This window comes from Delphinus delphis, chromosome 17 (genome assembly GCF_949987515.2).
Source record: "Delphinus delphis chromosome 17, mDelDel1.2, whole genome shotgun sequence".
Lineage (NCBI taxonomy): Eukaryota > Metazoa > Chordata > Mammalia > Artiodactyla > Delphinidae > Delphinus > Delphinus delphis.
This window is the reverse complement of record NC_082699.1, coordinates 74,152,378-74,175,118: the sequence shown is the minus strand read 5'-3', so window position 1 is coordinate 74,175,118 and position 22,741 is coordinate 74,152,378. Positions and strand designations below refer to the sequence as shown.

Here is a 22,741-nt window from a genome sequence, read left to right as displayed (position 1 = left end):
AAGAAGTTTCTATTTTCCCAATGGCTCTAGATCAAAATCTTTGCATCATCCAACCCCTTCTTTTCTGTACCTCACATCCAACCTGTAGACTAAGTGTTATCGGCTCTACTTTCTAAGTGCGTCTCCAGTCTGGCCAGTCCTCAGGACTTGCAGGGCGGCCACCCCGGGCCATGCCAGCATTCCCTCTGACCTTCACCGCAGGGGCTTCTAACAGGTCCCCCCTACCTTGCCCCACCATCGCCGCTTCTCCACGTGGTTGCCGAAGTGATTCTGTTGAGATATACATCGGATGGACAGCGTTCCTCTTGGGCTCAGTGTGCCTGATAGTCCCTCTGAAGTAAAGCTCCGGACGGCCCTCCACACCCAGGCCCCGCCCCCACCCTGACTTCCTTCCTGCATCCTCGGGGCTCCTCCAGCCCTCCTGTTCCCACCTCAGGATCCTGGCACCTGTTAGCGTCTTGACGTAGCTCATTTCTTTACTTTTCTAGGTCACGGCTGAAACATCACCTTATTATTCCCCTGTGGCCCAAAGTCAAGTCTAACCCCTCTTCCCGTGACTGTGCTCTGTCGCCCCCAGCTCTGTCACTGCCTGGCGTCCTCTGGTTTGCGGGTGATGGCCTGGATCTCCCCACTGGGATGTAAGCTCCTCGAGGCAGGAGCCCCTGTGCTCTGTCCCGTGCTCTCCCACGCAGGGCGGTGCCCAGCATGCAGCAGGCTCTCAGTAAATGTGTGCTCAGTGAATTGAAGTGGTACAGGCGGCGCAGTATGAGGCCAAGACCAAGGCAGCGAGAGCGAGGCTGGGAGAAGCAGGACAGACAGGAGGTGAGGTGGACAGTTCGAATCCCTGGGATTTCACTTGCAGCTTTGTGACTGTGTCCGCAGCTCAGGAGGGGAAAAGGCTGCAGGCAGAAAGGGAGCTCAAATTCCTCCCCACTTACGACAGTCTGGCTCCCATCCTAAAGTTCCTGCTTGTTTAGGATTAATTCCACACAGGGGCACTGCTGACCGTGCTCTGGTGAGCACCCACACCCACTCACTGCAGCACTGCCGTGGCCCTCTGGGACGCGGGCCTTTATTCCTTGCACTTCTGAGAGGGAGAAACACGTATCTGACAAACGCAAAAGTGCCAACTGCAGGAGTAGAAGATCATGTCTTTAGGGTGCATCACGAGAGGATAAGGAAAAGCAAACCTATCAGAAGTTGTTCTGTGCTTTTAACACAATGCTCCCAACACGGTACCCTGTAAAAAGTGAACGCCTTGAGGGAATGTGTCTTTGAGGTAAGAAAGTGACAACTTAATGATGCACAAGACTGTTTCCGAAATTCCAAGACTAGGAAGCGTGTTGTGTGGGCTTCTAGCAGAAGGAATAAAACGCATCCTCCCGGGGCGTACTGAATTAAAATCACAAAGCACCAGTAAGTGATGAAAAGAGAAGGAACTGAATAATACTGTCCATGGGGATGATGACCTTTATGTTCCACAACAAAGTACAGAGGCATGAAAATCGGGTTTCTATTCTGACAGTGCCACTGCTTCCCACAGAAGGCTTTATAATTAACCTTTTACGTGGCCGCTTACTTTTGGCATAACATGTTCATATTTATTGGTCCATAATTGAGTTGGATAAATCATTTTCAAAGCTGGAATTTGTGCTGAGGCTTGACTTCTTGTGAGCTGTGAGTTGCAGCCATATATGGTTCTCAAGTGTGCAGAATTTAGAGCTGGGCTGAAATAACGAGCCTTTGTTTTTCTAGGTTTATATTAAAGTAGAAGAGATTGAAATGGGCAGCCTTTGTTAAGCAATACACAAATCATTTGTTTTCTGTTATGAGGAGACAAAGAGATTGACTTTCTTTCCCTTTCTCAAACAGATTTTCCAAATTAAAAAGCATACCATTTTATAAAACATTTCATGAAACAGAGTTGTACAAAAAAAAAAAAGTGATTATTTTCAAGTTCTCAAGTGAATTCATTTACTGACTAGGCACGTTGGTGAGTTGATTATTCTTAAGCAGTCCATAATTGCAAGGAAAGTTCCTGAAAGAGAGGAAAATGATATATATTTGTATACTTCAAGTAACAAATTATTTACACTCTGGTGGGAATGGCAGGATTTAGGCAGAGGAAGCAGGCAAACTGAAATTGGACAGAAATGAGAACAACAATGCAAAAGAGAATTGTAGAGATTAAGGACATAAAATATTTGTGTTCAGTAAGGCAGATGAGTGATGAAACAGAATGGTGATGACCAGACTCCTCCCTGCTATGACATGCATGGGTAGGAGGCTTTTCACACGGAACTTCCTGTACTAAAATGTGCAGCGACTTCCTATGGATACACACTGGCACTGTCCTTGCCTTCTTGTCACCGGAGACGAGACTCAGCGTTCAGGTATATTTAAACAAAATTTTATTTACTAACACCGAACAATATATTCTGACGTGCTAATTACAACAAAAACTGTTGTTTCAAAACCCAAGGGGCAACCAGAAGGAAACAAAACACAAAACAGAACCTAATCACAAGAGAAGACGCGGCCTTCGCCATGCTTGCTCCTCACTGCTCCGGTCACAGATGCGTGGAGGAGGGGGGGAGGGGGAGGGGAGGGGGACCATCCTCGAGGCTCCCTGTGATGTGACCCAGCCCCGCCCACCCCTCCCACCTCCCCCCCCCCCCGCCCCCCACCGGCACCTGCCCCTCAGTTCCCAGCAACTGCTTACTCGTCCCCAGACACATGAGGCCCCTCCCTTCCTCCCCCACGACCTGCACCAGCCTGGCAACTCTGACATCTCCTCCTCCAGTGTCTGCTTCAAGATTTTGACTTTACTCTAAACCCCGCTTCAGGTTTCTCCTCCTCTGTGAAGCCTTTCCCTCCTCGCCCTTCCTCGGCCAAAGATCGTGACCTGTGCCTCTGCACCCTCTGCCTTCACCTTGCCTGTCACGACCGCTCGCGGAGCCAGGGACAGTGAGCCTTGGCCCCCGCACACGGCACCGGTGTGCCAGGACGAACCAGACACAGACAGTTATTTTAAAGGCTAATACTTAAAAAAAGGAAACAGCTAATACAGTGCATCTATTCATTAGGGTACTGTTTAATTCATCAGTGCCTGTTTCTTGAATGGCTAGATGACTGCGTGCTCTTAAGTTACACATGACGGGCTTGCTCCTGGCCCCCGAGGACTTCTCAGGGCTGCAGGACAACCCACACATCAATCAACAGATCAGAATCAGGGGTTCGCCACTTGGGTGTTACTGGCCAGTACTCTCAGAGTGAAGAGAAACAAGGGTTCTCTGGGCAGAAGGAGAGAGAGAAGATCTTGAGGAACTGGCAGGCTCTGGATACCCAGAGGAGAGGAGAAGGTGGGCAAAGATACGGCGGACGGAAGGGCCAGCTGGGGGCCGGCTTCCTCAGAAAGACCGTGGGCCCCTTAAGAGCAGAGGCCTCCCCTTCCCCGGGTACGTCCACAGTGCTGAGCACAGGGCCCGCCACTGCAGGTCGGCCTTAGAATCCATCGGCTCGTGAAAGGAGGCTCCAGGAGTGAGGAGACCAGCGGGAGCCTGAGGAAGGCTGGTCTTTCACCATCCCTGTAGGACACAGCCGAGCGCCCAGAGCTGTCCTCACTCACTTGCTCACACGGGGATCCAGCCCACCACGTGCCCACCTCCGTGGGAAGGAAAGACCACTGTGAACCCACTCTGCGCGGGTGAGTTTTGTGTGGCCGCCCCCCCCCCCCCCCAGCAGGTGCTAACAGTTGTACGTGGTGATGGAGAGTATAGCACTGAGGGTTCAAGTTTCCTTCAGAAAAGCATATTAAGATACACCATTACCTCTACGGGGAGCAATACAGTAATAACTCTAAGAAAATGTAATGACTCAATAAATCTACCTTAGAAACTTATTCTACAGATGTAAGAGAACGTGCACAAGAACAGAGATGAAGGGCTGTGCTTTCTAGCACTGTCTTTAATGAATGCAAAACACTGGAAGCAAAACTACTTGTCAACAGTTGTTTAAATTATGATGTGTTCATATAAATATTATTCAGCCAATAAAAAGAAAAACATACCTTTAGAATTTAAAATGATAGAAAACGAACTCAAAGGTATACTCTAAAGTGAAACAAGGCAGGTATAAAACAGTGTACTGTTCTGTATGTTAAAAACAGTAACCATTAGTCTGTGAAGAAGCAAAGCACATGTTTTTCTATCTCTGAAAAAAAACAAAAAAACCCCCCCAAAAAGCCAAGACCAACAGCTGCCTCTGGGTGCTTGAGGGCAGGGGTGGGAATTAAGACCAACTTTTCATTGTACCCTTTTTCCAAAGTTTTGGATTTTGTACCGAGCACATGCTATCACCTACTAAATATAGGGCATGTTTTTGTTTTCCAACTTCTCCTTTTCCACTGAAAAAGCCAATGGTTACAGAAGTCAATTATCTCATTTCCACTGATAAACCAAACTAACACTGAGAAGGGCTCAGTGTCAGTATTTTAAGAATTACAGCATCGTTTGCTCATTAATTCATTCAGTCATTCGCCCCTCAATGAGCACTGTCAGCCCCCGCTTTGCGCCAGGCACCTCGCTGGGATCTGGACGGAAAGTCAAATGAGACGTGGTTCCGTCTTTAAAGAACCTGAAGTGGTGCCGCTGGTGAGAAAGACAAACGCGTCAACAAGTGAGCAGAGATCGGCTTCAGGAGGGCACCTCCAGCCCCGCGCCCGCCACAGCGGCGTCTGCTCATCTGTTCCACCTCCGTGCTGTGAGAGCCTGTTAGGTGCTAGGAAGTGTGGCAGTGAGCAGACGTGGGGAGGTGAGGAAAGGCGTGCATCTTGCCGTGGTGGTCGGGTGAGCTCTTACATACGTCACATGCAAACAGCAACATTTAACAACCTGGTAAATTCTCTTCCAGTGGAAGAATGACTCTAACTTGACCCGATGAAGCCGGTGAAGTCCTAATCTACACTGTCCCGTACCAGGAGACACCACGCCACCTTGTTCATTTCACTCACCACCTACATGACGGCTGTGCTAAGCCATGGTACCTGCACTGAAGATGTTCACATTCGGGGGGGGTGGGGGGTGGGGATGGAGAGGAGAGTAAACAGTCAATCGTAGGACCCCATTCTGCAGATGAGGGCCCTCCAGTAGGGATTCTGCACCCAGGGAGATGTGGAGACACGGGCCAAGGAAGACTTCCTGAGCGAGGTGACGCTTCAAGTCTCACTCCAAAGTTGGACAGACCAGTACTGACCAGCTATATCGAGAGCTGGGGAGAAGAGTAAGGAAATGTGATTTCAGGCAGACAATGGCACAGATATCCAAACACCGCGAAGGGTATTCGAGAGCAAGGCTGCAGCAGAGCAAGGCTGAGAGCGGCACGGCGGGTGGGGGAGCAGCTGGAGGCGCAGGCCGGACCAGGATGGTGCGCTGGGAGCCACGGAAGGACTCACACTAAGACGAGAAAAACAGGCACAGCAGTGGGTGCTGGTTCCTGAAAGATAACTGGATTCCTGGAACAAGAATCCCATCCAGAATCAGCTTCAACCGGAAAGGATTTTCCATTAGATAAGCGGAGGATGGAATTCAGATTTTAAAATGTTCCACAGCCTTCCTCAAAGACGGAAACAGAATCAAGCATAAAGTAGATTTTGTTATTTTAAACATAATGATGGATTTTTTCTTTTCTATTCCTACAATATAAATCAATATAAATAGTACATCACTATAAATAGTAGATATGATTTGCATATAAAATAACTAACTTTATTATTTATACTTATCACATATAACCTGTAAAGCAGCTTAATTTGGTTTATTAGATTTTTGACTACGTTTTAATTTTTTTCATCAAATCATCTGTTTTAAATTCTGGGACCTGTCTCTCTGTACACAGTGACTAGAGTCACTGTCTAATTTTGAGTTAGACTATTACTATTTACATGAGTGATTTTTTTTCTTCCTTCTTTTGGGTCTCTGTGAACTATTCCTAACCATTCCTAACACGGCCTATTAACGAATCATATTGATCGCACCGACAATGTCATTCTTTCACAGTCACTCTCTTGCTCAACGCTTTTGGCTGCCAAATCCTGTGCTAAGAGATGGAACAAAAGGATGGAAAGGTTAGGCACCCCCCTTTTTAAGGCTCTCACCATCTGGCTATCAGATCAATAACCAGTGCAAACAGAGGTCTGTACAAAGTTCCTGCTGGAACACAGGCTGAAAAAGGCACCACCTCTGCCTAGGGGATATTTATTACATTTCAACGTGGGCTCACCGTATTTAAGCTTCTTAGCGGGACTTGCAAGATCCTTCATTATGTGCCCCTTTGCCCACACAGACAGCATCATCTACAGCTTTCTCTAATTACCTAAACAATCGAAATTTCCTAGATAACTGTGTTTTCTTATAATCCAAGTATCTGCATAAAGCAACAAGCAAGAGCACGTACCTAGCTTTGTGCCAGGCATGCTTCTAATCCTCACAGCTATACTGAGCTAGATTCCACGACTGTGTCCACTGTATGGATGGGGAAACTGCAGTGGAGACTGAAGTTCAGTAAGGTTAAGTGACAAAGCTGGTAAATGACAGAGCTGGGTACGACTGCTCCCAAGAAGACCTTCCCTACATGGTTGCCTTCTACTGGTCCTTACAGCCCTGCTGGCACCCGTCCCACCTCTGCCACCCCGCCTGGCGTCCATGTCTCTCCCACGCTACATCTGCCGCCGCCCAGTCACTGGCGCCTGACTGGCCCACTTCGCCAGCAGACTGTTGTCACCACTGCGTCTCCACTGCCTGCAGCATAGCAGATGCCCAGCCAACGTGTCTGCATGAACGCTGATACTTACTCAACTTGCAATGTCTTGAACAAAGCAAGATTCAGAACCTAACTACAGCCAAAGAATCTCTCCAGGGAGGAATGTGGGGCAGGGTGGGACAGAAGCAGAGGGGCGTCTGCCAACACTCAGTGCTGTGAGGCTTACTTCTAGGAATACAAGGCGACATAAGAATTAGCCCCTGCCCTCAAGGAGCCTTTAATCTAATGGGAGAGCGAGTGCTAGCCCAGAGAGCGGACAGTGTAACGGCACGGTTAGGACAAAGACTCTGGATCAGAGTGGATGGTCCAAAACTGTCTCTACCAGTCACAGGGCCTGGGGTCCCACACGGTGATCTCACCCCTTGAAGCCTAAGCATCCTCCTCCGCAAAATGGAGATGACACGCACCTTCTTAGCGTTGTGAGGATTCAATGAAGTCATTTACAGAAAGTGATTAAGCACAGACTTGGTCATAATGGCAACTTATAACCAATCTAAGTCATATGGTATCAATACTAAAACGCAGAAGTATAAACCAAGCACACTATTGCAGAGAGCACGGAGGGATCGTGGTTTCACTGCTAAAGACACGGAAGGGAGGGTGTGGGGCCGAGTCCTGAAGGATGGGCACGGTTTCTAGGGGCAAAGGCCCAGGGGCAGCAAGTGCTGGTGTGTCCTCTACCACCTCCATCCATGCTGAACTACTTGAGCGTAAGGTCCATGTCCTATAGATCTTTGTGTTCCTGGTGCCTCCTTTGCATCTGGGGAAGAACTCGCGCTCAGTAAACGCTGTCAAATGAAAAGATACACGAATCCCAAGGGGGTAGACAAAGGCCAGGGGAAAGATCTGGGAAGGATGCAGGGTGCGCTCAGGGACAGGAGAAGGCTGCTTGTCTGCAAGTCCTCCTACTGAAACAGGGAGAAATGAGGCTCAGTAGAGTATTTGCCGAATAAGGGAAGCCTTAGAAAGCCAAGCGGAAGAACTCCTGTCCAAGAGCATTCCTGGTGGTTCCTGACCTTTCTGGCTCACAACCCCTTTTTACAGTCCAATGGAGCTGTGGATTATTTAATAAAATGAAAATAAACATAAAATTGAACAAGTCCCATGAATTAGCTCTGAAGACTATCTGGGGATTTACCCTCCAGGGACCTGTCCAAAATTTCTGATTAAAGAAACCTACACTTACTATTCAATATGCCAATTGCTAAAAAAAAAAAAAAAAAAAATTATTTATTAAATAGTGAAAAAATTTCAATATAACATCGCGAATTGAAAAAATATGTGACATACCACATTCCCTTTCTGTACAAGAAGAGAAGCACCAAAAAAAAAAAAACCAAACCCCCAAAAACAAACAAACAAAAAAGAAACAAAAAAAACCAGAACGCTTATTTTGACTTATGAGAGTGAAGAGAACTATTTTCTTCCTAAGAGTAATTTAATTATCTCAGGTTAATTTTGGTGATTAAGGAAAAAAAAAGCTCATATATTTCCCCTTCATACGAAACATGCATGTTCAACTTCAACAATTAAACTCTGCGTTACTGTTATCACCTTCCAGGTTACAACACACTCTCACAACACTGCCTCACTTAATGCTCAGAGCAACTGCGAGAGATAAGCGAGGGCCTCCCTGGGTTGAGTCCAAAGGGGGTCTTGGCCAGCGTCACCCAGTGAGGGGCAGGGCTCAGATACACACACTCTTAAGTAAGATTCTCTGGAACGTCGGGGCCTAAGCAGTGTTTCTGACGGCGTAGGAAAAAGCAAGAATATCTAAAAAGTGAGACCTGATTAAGGACACCTTTCCTTCACAGATCCCTATTTTTAAAATTTTATGAAACAATTTTATAAAATACACCTCATCATATATATCTTATTAAAAGCAATAATCTGTTTTGCAAAACTCAAAGTAGAAAAGGACACATACACAAATCATACTTTCACAAGCTTAAGATGATTACTGTCAAAAATTTCCGGCATATCCATGTAATATTTTGCCTATGAATATATATAGAGAGAATATATACAGTCTATTTTTTAAAAATAAAATTGGGGGCTTCCCTGGTGGCACAGTGGTTGAGAATCTGCCTGCCAATGCAGGGGACACGGGTTCGAGCCTTGGTCTGGGAAGATCCCACATGCTGCAGAGCAACTAGGCCCGTGAGCCACAACTACTGAGCCTGCGTGTCTGGAGCTTGTGCTCTGCAACGAGAGGCCGTGACAGTGAGAGGCCCGTGCACCGCGATGAAGAGCGGCCCCCGCTCGCCGCAACTAGAGAAAGCCCTTGCACAGAAACAAAGACCCAAAACACAGTCAAAATTAAATAAATAAATAAAATTTAAAAAATAAAAAAATAAAATAAAATAAAATAAAATAAAATTGGGACGACAGTATTGCTAGCGGTAAACTGCTTTTTCACTTGATACTTTCGAAAAACTTTTCATGCTACCGACTAGCCTGTTACGTTTTTACTGAGGAAAGTAACGGAGTTACTTACACAGTGTGACCGGCCGAGCCTCCCACCTCTGCAGCTTACGCAGAGCTCCCTGGGTCTGACTTGCTTACATTCAGGAAGTTAGTTAGCCACGGTCACTAGTGCTGGTGGTGGGAACAGTGTGGGAAATGTTCCGCGCGACTTCAGAGAAGCACATCAAATGACTGGAACAGAGGCACTCACCTGTGTCTGCTGGACGGACACAACCTTCCTTTCACTTTCCAAGATGGCCAACACTTCCTAACAAAAGAAAAGACCTTTTTACTCAAAGAGAAGGAAACCCCTCAGGAAATAAAAATCAAACATTTTACATAATCTACAATTAAAAAAAAACTTAGCCAAATGATTAAAGAAAAACTTTATTAAATATTTGTCAGTTTTAAGAAGTGCCCTCAATTACTAACCAAAGAATGTATATTACAAACAACTAGTTATGAGGTTTTACATTTGTTTAATAGGGAATAATTGGCCCCAATTAAACTGACTAAACTAAGGCTTTTTAGATTACTAAAACAAATTAAACTTTTTAAAATGAGAATTTAGGTGATCTTAAAACCTTTCTAAAATGGATAATGAAACTTGCTAAGTTGTAACCTCCCTGGTTTTATTAGTTATATTAAGATAAATTAAGTGAGATTAAAATCTTATTTGATTTATTTACCTTTGAAAATGAAGACCGTTTAAGGGTTACACATCCTCAGCCTTGGCGAGTGCGACCTCAATTAGTCAAGTCAGAATGTCTTTAAAAGCTTTGTGCTTATTGCTTCCAGCATGGAGCGAGGTGTTCATTAAGGTACCAAAATTCTCATAAAAAATCCAAAGTTGCACTAGTGAAAAAACGCTCAACAAGATGAAAACTGATCACATCTTTTTCAGAAAATCAGTAGTTATTTTAAAACCAGTTTTTAAACAAGATTTGGTTTTGCGTAGTTTTTAACGTGCCACTCAAGCAGCTTGATACCATTTGGACTCTTTAAACAGCATTTAAATCTACGGTGAGTATATAATGGTACATTTAATTTTATACCATGTTTTAAATAAGTTGTACAATGTTTAGTGTGACCCTTTTTTGACAAGCGTTGTTAAATGAATCCTTTCCCTGTTTACGACTATTTATGAAGGCCTTTTTAAATAAGAGAGACATGAAACTGTTAGCTCACACACACAAAATTTCTTTCAAAAGTTTATTTAGTATCAAGCAAGAGGAGACTTTGCTTAACACTACAGAACATTTCAAGACTTGAGTTACAAAAGAATACCACATTATTTGCACTTGTAATTGGCTTCCCTTTTTACGCATGTTGGCAAGAGAAAAAAAAAAACTAGCATATGGCTGAAAGATAAAATAACTAAATTTCTATGGAAACCTTTAAAATGAAAGGTGAGGCTTATGTTAAAAGGATGGATTAACATATTTAGTAAACCTATCTTTTTTGTTTAACACTAGTTAATCAAAGTTATTTTTGTTCCTTTTGATGACCTATTTTTTCATATACAGACTGGAAATAACAAAATTTTACATGTCTTTTTTTTTTTCTTTTTTCTGCCCAGGTTGATGTTTCAACAAAGTAATTTTAAATTCCATCCATTCAGATGTTAAGCACTTTGATTTATTTAAAAAGGGATTGTTCATAGAAAACCATTACTTTGAACAGTATACAGGACTGGTGGAGCCTGGCTATGTCACAACATCAGACAGTACAATCAGTATCTGCTGTATGGCTGGTCTCTGTAGACGCCCTTTGCTGTCCTCGCCGAGGGTGCCTTGTGTCTTGAGTTTGTCCACTCCTCTTGCCCTAAAGTCAGTCAGATCAATCACAGTTAGACCATTGCCAGGGATCCCACTGGCTTCATTTTTCAGAATCTAACTTAGCCCTGAACCAGCGGTAGATGCCATATTGAAGGTATGTATCCCCCGAGGTCCTAAAAAAACCCAAGGGAATTCGCTTTAAAAAAAAAAAAAAAAATTACGAACACAATGGAAAATGGTCCTCTCACTAGCAAAACCTACCAGCCTGGGAAGACAAATAATTTTTGTATCTTAAATGGCAACCAACTTTGCAGGAAATTCCTTTCGGCCACTCATTTAACAAATGCAAACTCAAGCAGCAAATTGAACTGCCTCTTGCTAAACGTGAAGACATCTATGGATGGGAAAGAGAATGGGAAAAGGGTCACTTGGATTTCTTCTTCAAAAACAAAGAAAACACAGATAAAAATTTGTGAAGGCAAAAGGAGAGCAAACTGGAGCGCAAAATGGAAACGGGCAGCTTGGGAGGGGGAAATGATGCCTCGTTCTCCACAGGTCCTTCAAAGAGTCAATGAAGGTTGTACTGGGTGGAGAGTTATGCCTCAAAAATACTTCCTGGACATGAAATAATCTCAATGACAATGTCAAATTGCTTTCATCCTAGTACTAAATCCATACCGAACGATGTTATTTGTAACAGGGGGACATTCAATCAGCCCCCATCTCTGGGCCGTCAGTGAGTGATCTGCGGGTCTTTGACAACAAGCAGTTAACATGCATGCTGCAACACACTGCGCTTTAAAAGCCATGCCTCCGTGGAGACCAATTTAAAAAAGCTGTGAAGGAAAAAACGCTGAAAATGACCTCTTATTTGATACAAACATGCAATCAACGTCATTCCCTCCAGCTAACTTGCATCAATTTAAGTAGACAGCATTCAGCAAGCCAAGGTATTTCTCTGAAGCGTCTGTTACGAATAACAACAACAAAAAAAACCAAGGTGCGCTCATCAAGGCTTGGGGCAGGTGATACAACAAAATGCACTTCAAAGGGAACACTGGCAAATGGTTTTTCAGTTATGTTCAGAGAAATGTCATAACATCCATTTAACGAGAATCCTGATTCACTCGCACTGGGCACTAAGCATTCATCAGAGCTTTGCAACTGACTGAGGCTTCACATTCTCTGATCTCTGCCCCGTGGCAAAGGAGCTTCTTAGTATGGTTAAGTTGCTGCCGCCAATGCTTTTAATTAAACCTGTCGTCCTTCTGCATGTTGAGACTCTGGACATGGGTTCCCCGGCATCTCAGCCAGCTCCCACTGAAATGAGTGGGGTTTCGATGTCTCCCCGTAAGCCTGAGAGAGCGGTGCATCTCCTTCCCAGCTCAGTGCTTCCGTAACCTTTACTGAATGATTCTCACCGTAATGTTTTTAGAGGATTTGAGATTGCGAATAAATTAAAATATAAAGATGGGGGTGGTGGAATCACTGTAGGGCTGTAGTCTCAATTGCTTCATTTTCTTTACTGTCAAGAAGCAAAGACACTTCAAAGAGATCCATTCTATCAAGTGCCTGCCGTTTGGCACACTGTTCAATAGTGAGAAAATCAGCACATGGCAATCATCCCAAACAGAAAATCTAAGTTTAGAATCTGAATTCCTGTAATCTTCTGCAAGTCTTCAGTCCTCTTTAAAAATTAAATTTAAACCTTAAGGAGCTTCTGAAGATAGCTAGATAAGCACAGATGAACCGAGAGGGAGCTGCTGTCTCAGTTTCGGTCTGTATGAGATTTCCCCTGAGTTAAGATCTTCAAGCTGTTTCTATGACCTTTTCTATTTACGGCTCCACTCTGGCCATTTACTCACCGTAGGAATCGTAAGTCTCTTCACTGAGTCCGTGTCCATAATCATAGTAATCAGCACCACTGTATTGAACAAAACAGAACAAGCAGAGAAAGACGAAAACATAGTTAGGACAAACTGACTTGCCTGTGAGTTTAAATCATACTCGAGGAAGAATTCTAAAACTTAAAGATAACTAATAAAGGGCAGGGATAAACACTGAAAGGAATTCCCACAGAGAAGACAGAGGCCTGTGGCCTGAGAGGAGACGCATGCACGGTGGACAATCACAGCCTGTGCACCCGGAACCTGGGCTGGGCTCGTGTGAGGGACAGGGGACAGGAGGAAGGACAGCCACGGCTTCTTTCCAACTGATGCAAAGTCCACCTACGGACCAGACAACTCAATGCTGTGTGACCCGTGGGCAGTTCACTTTACAATAAAGTAACACCATTACGGGATGAAACGTTTTACTTGCCCAGCACCATCCCGTTCCCATGGGGAGTGGCTGCCCAGCAGGAGGACTGTGTGTGACAGGGGCGGGAAAGGCCCCTGCGGTCCAGTCACCAGCCCTGGCCAAGTCTGTGAGGACAGAGGCCAGGAATCTTTCCAAAGCACAGGCACAGCTGTATTCCAAGGCACAACATCCCTGAGACACCGGGAGGGAGGGGGTCTGGCACCACGGCCATTCTGTAGACGATGCAAAACAGGCTACACACACACACACACACACACACACACACACACACACACACACACACACACACACACACACACACACACACACACACACACACACACACACACACACACGAAGGATGTGAACTAGGCATAACCTTTCACAGGAACGAATCTGTGGAAAATCTGGATGACTCGACCACGGCGGGTATGATCCAGTTTCTAATGCTATTCTGAGCATCGGAGGAGAGCTTTCACGCACTCTCTCCTGCTCTCCCCTTTCCCCCTCTTCTTAATTTTGTAGGGAAACAATCATCCTGAATTTGTTATCTTGGATTGTCCTGGAAATAAACATTCCCATTATTCCAACTTGATGCAATCAAGTAAGAAATTCTAATCAAAACGGAAAATGATCAGCTCAGCTCAGCAACACCCTAGGACCACACGGAGTGAGTAATAAAATCCATGCTGTGGGCGTCGCCTTGCACCAGCTCCGAGCAGCCGTCACCTCAGCTCCTGAGGTGAGAAAGCAGGGCTGCCGTGCCCATCTTACAGGCAAGGATACTGCAGATCACAACAGCTGGGAGGCCAGCCTAAAATCTCACAGGGAACATACAGGCGACACAACCGGCGAGACCCGCACCTGGTCCTCTCCTCCCACCTTTGGTTTCTCAGGTAAATATCACCAGAGGCTAATCATCAACTCCACTGACTGCAGCCCAAGGAGGCAGGTCCTATGAGGGAAAGGGCCCGAGGCGGGGAGCTGCGAGCCCGTCTGCCTCAAGCCTGTGGGGATGGCGCCTCCTTCTGCTGGAAATGTGCCCCTTCCCTCTCCTTCCAAGCGCCTCCCACCCACTCTTTAGCCTAACTGCCACTTCCTCAGAGCACACTGCCACCTCCCAGGGTTGGGTGTGTCCCCGTCACAGCCCTTCCTCCGTGTCTCACCCCTCTCCTGGCCCCCACGGGCCCTCGCTCTCCAGGAACTGAGTGCCTGGGTACAGAGGAAGGGGCACCTCCGCCCTCTGCTGTGTCTGGACAAGACGGCGATGCCTGAGCACGTTCTGAGAGCCCCGGTGAAGCTGAAGACGGGGTGAGCGGTGGGCGTGGCGTGCCGGGCACAGAGGCGGAAGCGGGCTGCAAGCTGAGCGTCTGTAAGGAGTCGTGTTAAGCAGGGTGAATAAGCATTGATAAAAGGCCTGCGCTGGGATGTTGCTCAGCACAGAATGCTTCCTCCACGCGCAAACACAGGCCAGATTCTTGTTATCCTGGTTTCATCACGTCCTCAAAAGCTAATCAATACACTGCACCAGGCCGGTGACGGTGTGAGCTTTCTGGCCTGGAGTGTGCTGCGGGCTCCGCTGGCTGCTTTAACTGGAGCCCAGGAACAGAGCAGTCCCTCCCACAGCTGACCTATTACACCAGGCAGCGATCTGCAATTTTTCCGAGGACAGCTGAGAGCTGGCACTCACTCCTAGAGAACCCCGGGAAAAGGAAGGGAGCCTGAGAGGAGTGGACTTTCCTGAGCTGGACCCCTGCCGTCCTGACGGCTTCTCCACAGGCACGAGCCCACGGGTCTACGTGGAATCGCTGTGCTTCTACAGACGAGGCTCGGTGAGGGCGCCCCCATCCCAGAGTCACACAGCTCATGGGGCAGCAGCTGTGCTCAAGGCTCAGGATGCGCCTCTGCCCCGTGCTGAGCACCTACCCACGCTAGAAGCGGACGGTGCGCGCCGTGCCCGGCCCCCTTAATCCGGTGGTTCCTGCTTGACTCCCACCTGCTCTGCCACTCTTCCAGAATGTCCTATTCGCTCCCCTGGGGCTTACGTGATCCCTCTTCATGCTTGGAGACAGAAGTCAGGGTACATGCGAAACCCAATGCCATACGATCACGGCAAATTCTAACTGCCTAGTTCTCTCTCTGGTCTCAAATTCCTCCTCTCCCTTTCTGTAGTCCTAATTTTCCATCCAAGTATTATACACATTTATGGCTAGAAGAAAAGAGGGACTAGCTGAAAAAGGAACAGAGAGACCTTCATATTCAAGAAGGAAAAAAATCCAGCAAAAACAAGCAACAGCAAAAAAATACGGCATCCCTACCTCTTAAGATTAAATAGCTTTCAATACGAGAACCGCTATTAAAGTAGAAGGTTTTTCTCGTCTTGCGGATAGAAATTTAGAAGCGGAACTTTTGATAAAATGTCATTGCCAAATACGGGTCAAGACATCTGAGTCTAAAACCTGGGCCTCCCAGGGCTGGGCGGACTTGGGGCAGCTGCCCACCCTCCCGCTGAGTCTGCGTGCCCCTCCCCCTGCCGAATTCCCCTGCGCTGGGCTGCCCAGACTCTGGCCAGAGCAGCCCTAACGTTCTCCATGGCTCATGTACAGCATCTGGACACAAGCAGTCAACATAAATTCTCATTTTGTTGAAAATAAATTGGCTATTGCTTCTGGAAAACTCAGCACTAAATTAAGTGAACCTCAGTCTTCTTTCCAAAGGTCAGAAGTTACATCATAATGGCTCCTTAGACAAATAAAGCTGCGATGCTCTTTAAAATTTTCTCTTCGTTGCACAGAAACAATGAGAGTGACCTCTTCATAAAGCTGAAAAGAATTCTCTTTACTGAGACAGGTCCCCACTGTTTAACTTGGAACCGTCAGTGACAGGTACTGAGACCCACAAACAGGAATCAAACAACTGCCTCCTGCCCAAACCAAGTCCTCTCTATTAAACGGAGTGAGCAGGAACGAAGAGCAGTGTCGACCGGAAATCCATCCGCGGAGTGCTCTAACGTGGTTCAGCATAAAAAAATCAGGGGTGAAGAATGTTTCCCGATGAACAGGAGAATAAAAGGTAGCATAATTTGGTCCTGCAATGGTTTGGTGATAAGACAATCTTAGTTTTGACAAGTGAAAACTTTAAACTGACATTTGCTAACATTTCACCCAGCTTCTGATTATTTATTTCAAGACTGTCATCAAACCAAGAAGCTGGGAGCAGCTGAGCCCCATTCTTGTACCTGTCAGTTCCATCTGAATTGCTTCTGCAGGATTTCATTTCGTGCACCTCAAATGTCTATTAACCAAAGACGTGTCCTATTTCCCAAGGATAAACTAAAAAACCAACATATGGCAAAGGGGAAAAATTCTAAAAATTTCTTCATTTATGTGTACAACACTTACAATATTAATAATATGCAAGAAAACACGTTAGGCTGACCATGCCTCAACTTCATCACAAGGGGTCAAGGGAAGCCCCCTCCCTCAATAGATCAAGAATGGGCTCCCCTCACTGGCACCAGGGCCACGTCTCCCCAGGCCTTCTATCTGTCCTCTGCGTTCTACCCCATATCAGGGGGTGAAGGAAGTCCAAACGTTCAGCATAATTCCTGGCTTTCCTGGAGGTTCTCGATCCCATCAACCAGAGTCAAGAAATAGGCCCGGCAGTGGACGGAAACACGGGGGGTCAAGGAGCAAACGGCAGCACTGGGACCAAGTCCACGTCTCCCCAGGCCATCGACAGGCGTTCAAGAGGAGGACAGAGACTCCGGGTTCCCACATCACCCTGTCTCCACGAACGGGATTAAGAAGGAACTCCTGACACGAATCTGTCCCATATCCCTTCAACCTCTTCACGCCTCTCCAGAATTTCTAGTTTGGAGTCGCTGGAACTCATCTCATTAGGCCCTTTGCTTGTATTTGTGCAGCTCAGGGAACTCTAGACCACTAGTTACTCTTTACCTCCAGTGCTTGTAAAGTTCTGCCCACCCCCATCTGTCCTCATCTCCATCCCGACCGTGCCCTCTGGAATTCCTTCATGGCTCATCGTGGGCAAAACACTTTACATATTCTCAGCCTCCTCTTTGGACATTCTCTTACCTTCTTCCTCAATGGAAACTTGCTTCTCCTCTAATGACAGCTCTTACCTGGCAGCCCTGCCCTCTTCTTTTATGCCCCACAGCCCACATACCACTGGGAGCGCAGGAAGGGTGAGTATTCTCTTTGCGACCACCGCCGCCCTACAGACACACCACTGCCACTTCTAACCACGATGCTCCACACCTCCGCACAAACACCCAGCTCTGAACCTCCCGACAGTATCGCTGTCCTAAGTCCTGGTGCCTTCCATATGCAGGCAATCCTTCAGACAAGCTGGTCTCTCGAGCCCCTGGACCGCTCGTGTCCACTGATCCTGTCTCGAGTCTCCTTTAGCCACCACCTCCCAGGTCACATCCTAGACCTTGTCACACTGATAACGTCAGTCTTCCCCCACCTCGCTCCAATTTCGTATATTCCACTCTGACTACAATTTCCTCTGTCTAGTCTCACTCCCTCCCTCAAAAGGATTATGCTGACCATGCTTTCCAATATACTGCAATCATCCCCACTACTGTTCTTAAAATTTTCATCCCTTGTCAAGGTAACCAATGAACTCCAAGTTGCTAAATTCAATGGTCAGTTCTCAGGCCTGTCATGTGACTGGTCAGTAGATGTAACACAGCTGACCACACACAGCAGACGCCGTCTGAGGGACTGCATCCTGGGCTGGGGACTACCAAGTGCCAGGGTCCTAAGGAGGCACGTTCTTGGTCCATCTGGGACCAGGAAGGCAGCACAGCTGGAGCAGAGGGGATGAGGGGGAGGCAGGGGTGAGTCATGTAGGGTCACGCAGGCCACTGAAAGGCTTTGGTTTCTTTATCCTGAGTAAGATGGGAAGTTACTGGACGTTTCCACGGCTCAAGGGAGAAACGATGTTGCCACTTCCTGAGATGGGGAAGACTGAGGCAGAAAGCGCTCTGGGTGGGAAGCCATCAGAAGTCTGGCCTGGGAGAGGCCAGGTTTGACGGGCCTCCCAGACCTCCCAGAGGAGGCCACCGGGAGGCAGCTGGGAAGAGGAACGGAGAGGTCAGGGGAGAGGTCTGACCTGGAAACGTGAATCTGCAGTCATCACCATATAGAAGGTACTCCAAACCATGAGGCAGGATGCGATCCCTTAGGGAACACGTGCAAAGGGACAGAGAGCTCGGATCCCGGATTAAAGGTTCACTTAGTTTTGAATCTGTTCTTCCATTTGGAAGTAGTGTGATCTTGGACAGGCAGCTTAGTCTTTTTGAGTGGCTGCTGCTACAAGCGTCTGAAACGTAAGAGGTGCTCAAGAAGAGGAGTGACAGGGACGAGTGAATGAAGTGTGTGCTGCCCGGGAGGTGAGGAGTGCAGCGGCGCCTCCCGTGACAGGGCGACAGGGAGTTAGCTGTGACTCAGTGGGCTCGCACACATCGCCCCTCGCCGCCGGCCACTTCCTCTGCACAGAATAAACGGCGGCGACTGTTCTTAACCCTGGGGTTGTAATTCAGTTTGCAAAGCCTCATTTCAGATGGAACAATTACTTTGTCAAATAAAGAGATTTTAAATGTTAATGTAGGTCTGCCAGAGAATCAGAGACACGCGGTACGGTAGATCTTCCACCTCTACCGTGAAAAACTTCTCAATCTGACCTCACTATAAAGTGCAGGAACTTCCTGGTACTTGCCTGATCAAGGGGAGAAATCGGCCTTGAGAAGTCATGTGATCCATCCTCCGGGCTTCAGGCCAAACTGTCTCAACCATCTGAGAGAATGATTCCCTCGCGCTTTCAAAGACTTCAGAAATAGAGTCTGAATAACCTGTCACAGTAACACACGTGGACTGGCCTGCCAGAAAGTTCCATGTTTAACCTTAATCTCTCATGAGACACTCAGAATCCTTTTCTCGTATTCTGTTCTCCTCAGAGCTCGAGAGTACCACCTCCTGTGAGAGACCACTCAGGAAGACATCACACAGCAGTTTGAAGCACGTGCCTCGGTAGCGACTGGTAACTTAAAGGACCTACGTCAACTACTAGCATCGGGTGGTGGGCAGATGCATGCAAGCAAGAGCTAGCTAACATAACACTAATAACAGACACTATCAAATAGTATCTATTAGATATTATCAAATGCCTAGTAGGAGCCTTGTATTGTGCGAGGTACTCCACACAAATTCTCTCACATTTAACACAAACTTGCAATCTGGTATCATCTCTATTTCATAAATTTAGGTTAAAACCAACATTTTCCCACCATTTAAGAGAGAAAACTCTCGCTTCTTACACTCTCTTGAGAAGGATGCTCTTGGCAGGAATTTACGAAGTTCAGATATCACCTTGTTTCAACATCCGTTCAGCAGATATTTCTGGAACACCTACCACGCGCTGGGCACTGGGGCTGCAGCAGTGAACAGGATCCGGTCTTTGTGATAAAACACGTTTGGTCTAGTGGGCAAGTCAGACAACCGTCAATAGGCCAGTGGAGCACTGTGACCCCGAGAAGCCCAGAGTTCTGGGGGATCGCGGGGGTGGGTGCCTGAACCTGTTTTGGGGTCTAAACCGCCACCTAAGAGAAGAGCCAGACAATAAGGAAGAGAAAAGCATCCCAAACAGAACAACACTCGGTCTGCCTCGGGAACGGGAAAGCAGTGACTGGCCACAGTGCCGGGGAGTCAGGATGCGAGGCTAGTTTCTCCCACTCCCCCAGGTGACTTTCACCACTGTCTAACTTAACTACCAATCACTACACTCGCCACTGTCTAACTTAACTACCAATCACTACACTCGCCACTGTCTAACTTAACTACCAATCACTACACTCGCTGGAATCGCTCTCTTGGTGACGTGGGTGTATACTCTGGAAACATTCACTCAGCTATGTGCATGCTTCAGATAAGTGTGAATTTATGCTCTTTGCTCTATGTACATCATATTTCAAAAAAGGAAAATGAATCTAAAAGAAGCAATCTAACATACATGTTAAAAGGGAAGGATCACTGTGCGGTTGTTGCCTGTTTAGTGTGCACTTTCCCTTTCTTTCTTACCAAAAGACTCCTTGTAAGACTGAGGGTGAAGTGCTAGTGATAACATATCAATCCACAAAGCCCCGTTTCTCGCCCATTTCTGCAGATGAGGCCACCAACGAGATAGGAGTGAGCTTCAGGAAGTGAAGCTTCCAGGAAACTCCCTAACAGAAGGCTGACCCGCCCAGGAGGTATGGCTTCCTCTTCCTCTTTCTTCCTGCCTGAACCCCAGCCTGGTGGCTGGGGCCGTGACAGCCACCCTGAGACCGAGGTGAGCCTAAGGACACAAGGCAAGGGTGAGGATAGTGAAAACAGACGGAGAGGCCTGGGTCCTTAGTAACTACAAAGAGTTCTCCATTAGTCTGCAGCTGCTAACATTCTTGCACGAGAGACAAAACCTCTAATTCGTTTGAATTTATGGTTAATTCAGAGCTTATCCCAGTCCTAAAAGGTGGTGCAAGAATTCTGAAATGAGGGATGTTGAGTATCTGTATTTTTTTGCTGCAGAGATATCCAGTTATGCTTATTTTAACAGCACTCTGTAAGCTACTCTTTTCTAGCTGCAGCACTCTGTTGTGCTATTTCTATCGAAAGTTGCTTAGAAGATTGCAGATGGTTCTATACAATTTTAAAAAACTATGAATTTTGATTATATTCCAAGAAAAATGAAAGAGTAAAAGGAAAAGAGTTTTGTCTACACAAGTCTCTTCAGTTCACTCTGTGTCTTTTTCTTCTTCCCGCACACCTGAGGCAGGCACGCACGCAAAGAGGCTTCAGTGACACTCAGGGTGTGTGTTTCACAGCAACACGTACCGAGGCTGTGATGTGATGTGCATGCAATGCTAAATTTACTCTGTATACTCATCTTCACTTTTCAGCAGGTTTCTTGTCTTATTATAATAATTTTGGAAGACGATATAGAATTAATAGTTAAGAATCAGGCTCTGGAGTCAAGCAAACACATTGTCAGAATCTAGGCTCTAGCATGTGCCTCTCTGTGTGTTAAGCTTGGGCAACGTCAACTCAGTTTTCTCATCTGTAAAACAGGTTTAAAAATAAATCTTTCATGAGATTGTTGTGAGCTTTAAATAAGATAATGTGTTACATACATATATTAAGCTCTTATTCACGGACAGCTGTTACCAATATTATTGAAGTAGAGGTTCTTTCTAAATGAGTAATATTTGTCCCACAGTCTTATTTGGATGTTATACCATCTATTTCTGCTTATTTGCTAGAGTGAGGAATGTACCTTCAGTGATACAAGTCTAACAAAAATACCAACAGGAACTAATAAGTTCCTTCTATTTGCACAGTTTTCTGCAATTTCATAATTTTAACTTTCAGGAAAGTAAGTGCTATTTCGTCCACTCACTTTATTAATTAGACACAAGGACCCACTGGGTTCACTGGTGGCTGGCTCCAGTCACATGCTAAATGACCGAGCTGCGATTCAAGGTTAGACCTGCCTTTGAGTCAAGCTTCAGTATTTCTACTATAGCTGTTACTTTCAACAACGATTTAATTTCTCTGAAACACCAACATTTAGAACAAAAATTTCTTATGAAAAACCCAGAAAGGAACAGACTTGTTTTTTATAACACTTTTCTGGCAAAAAGATAATTTAAAAATTTCCCAGTAACATATATCATCACTAGACATCCCAAGAAATTTTATTGAGAATTCTTTGCGTGAAGTATCAAAACTGCAAATTGGAACGTGACAGAACATGACTGCCACCACAGACTGCAGGGCAAGTCTTGAGAGTGGGAAGGGGGTCAGGGATGAGTCACCATTCAGAAGGAGGCTGGGAAGGCTGCTGAGAATTAATCTCTAACCAATGAAATATGTACCTACAAGTTTAAAAAACATAAAAAGATTTTTGGACAGAGAACAAAATGGACATTGGGTTCACTGGCCTATTTACTAGTACTTCTCTCTGTCAGTACTCAAGTCCAACTACACGGGGTGCCAAGGCATGTCAGCTTTCAATACTGGATTCTTAGTCCAACGACGCTGAGTGCCAAGGCGTGTCAGCTTTCAATACTGGATTCTTTGGCTCTTTGGAGAGCATTTGAAAACAGCCCATCAACACTTTATGAGCAGTTTACAGTATTTCATGGGATCATTTGTTAATGAGATTCATTTGTGGCATCTTGAATTTGTTTTTTCAGTCAACTTCTCCACCTGCTACATTGAGGTATCCTTTCTGGGAGATTTCCGATCGATCGGTTAGCTCCATTTTCAATAGTTAGATTTCAAAGCCATTGTCTATTACTCTTTAAGGATATATGA

At 46.1% G+C, this 22,741-nt stretch overlaps 1 protein-coding gene across 7 annotated transcripts in view; it reads right to left on the bottom strand.

The window, feature by feature from the left end:
* Positions 1 to 1,442: 1,442 nt before the first annotated feature.
* KHDRBS3 (KH RNA binding domain containing, signal transduction associated 3) overlaps positions 1,443 to 22,741 on the bottom strand; it is a 179,851-nt gene continuing 158,552 nt past the window's right edge. For 5 of the 7 annotated variants that reach the window (XM_059995230.1, XM_059995231.2, XM_059995227.1 and 2 more), the window contains 2 exons: positions 12,929 to 12,987; positions 10,467 to 11,109 (listed from right to left, as the gene is read on the bottom strand). In XM_059995230.1, coding sequence (XP_059851213.1) covers positions 11,018 to 11,109; positions 12,929 to 12,987 — 151 coding nt within the window. In that variant the 3' untranslated portion in view covers positions 10,467 to 11,017. Of the gene's footprint in view, positions 2,039 to 9,496; positions 9,554 to 10,466; positions 11,110 to 12,928; positions 12,988 to 22,741 lie in introns of those variants that run through there. The other 2 variants (XR_009516688.1, XM_059995229.1) reach the window with 2 other exon arrangements.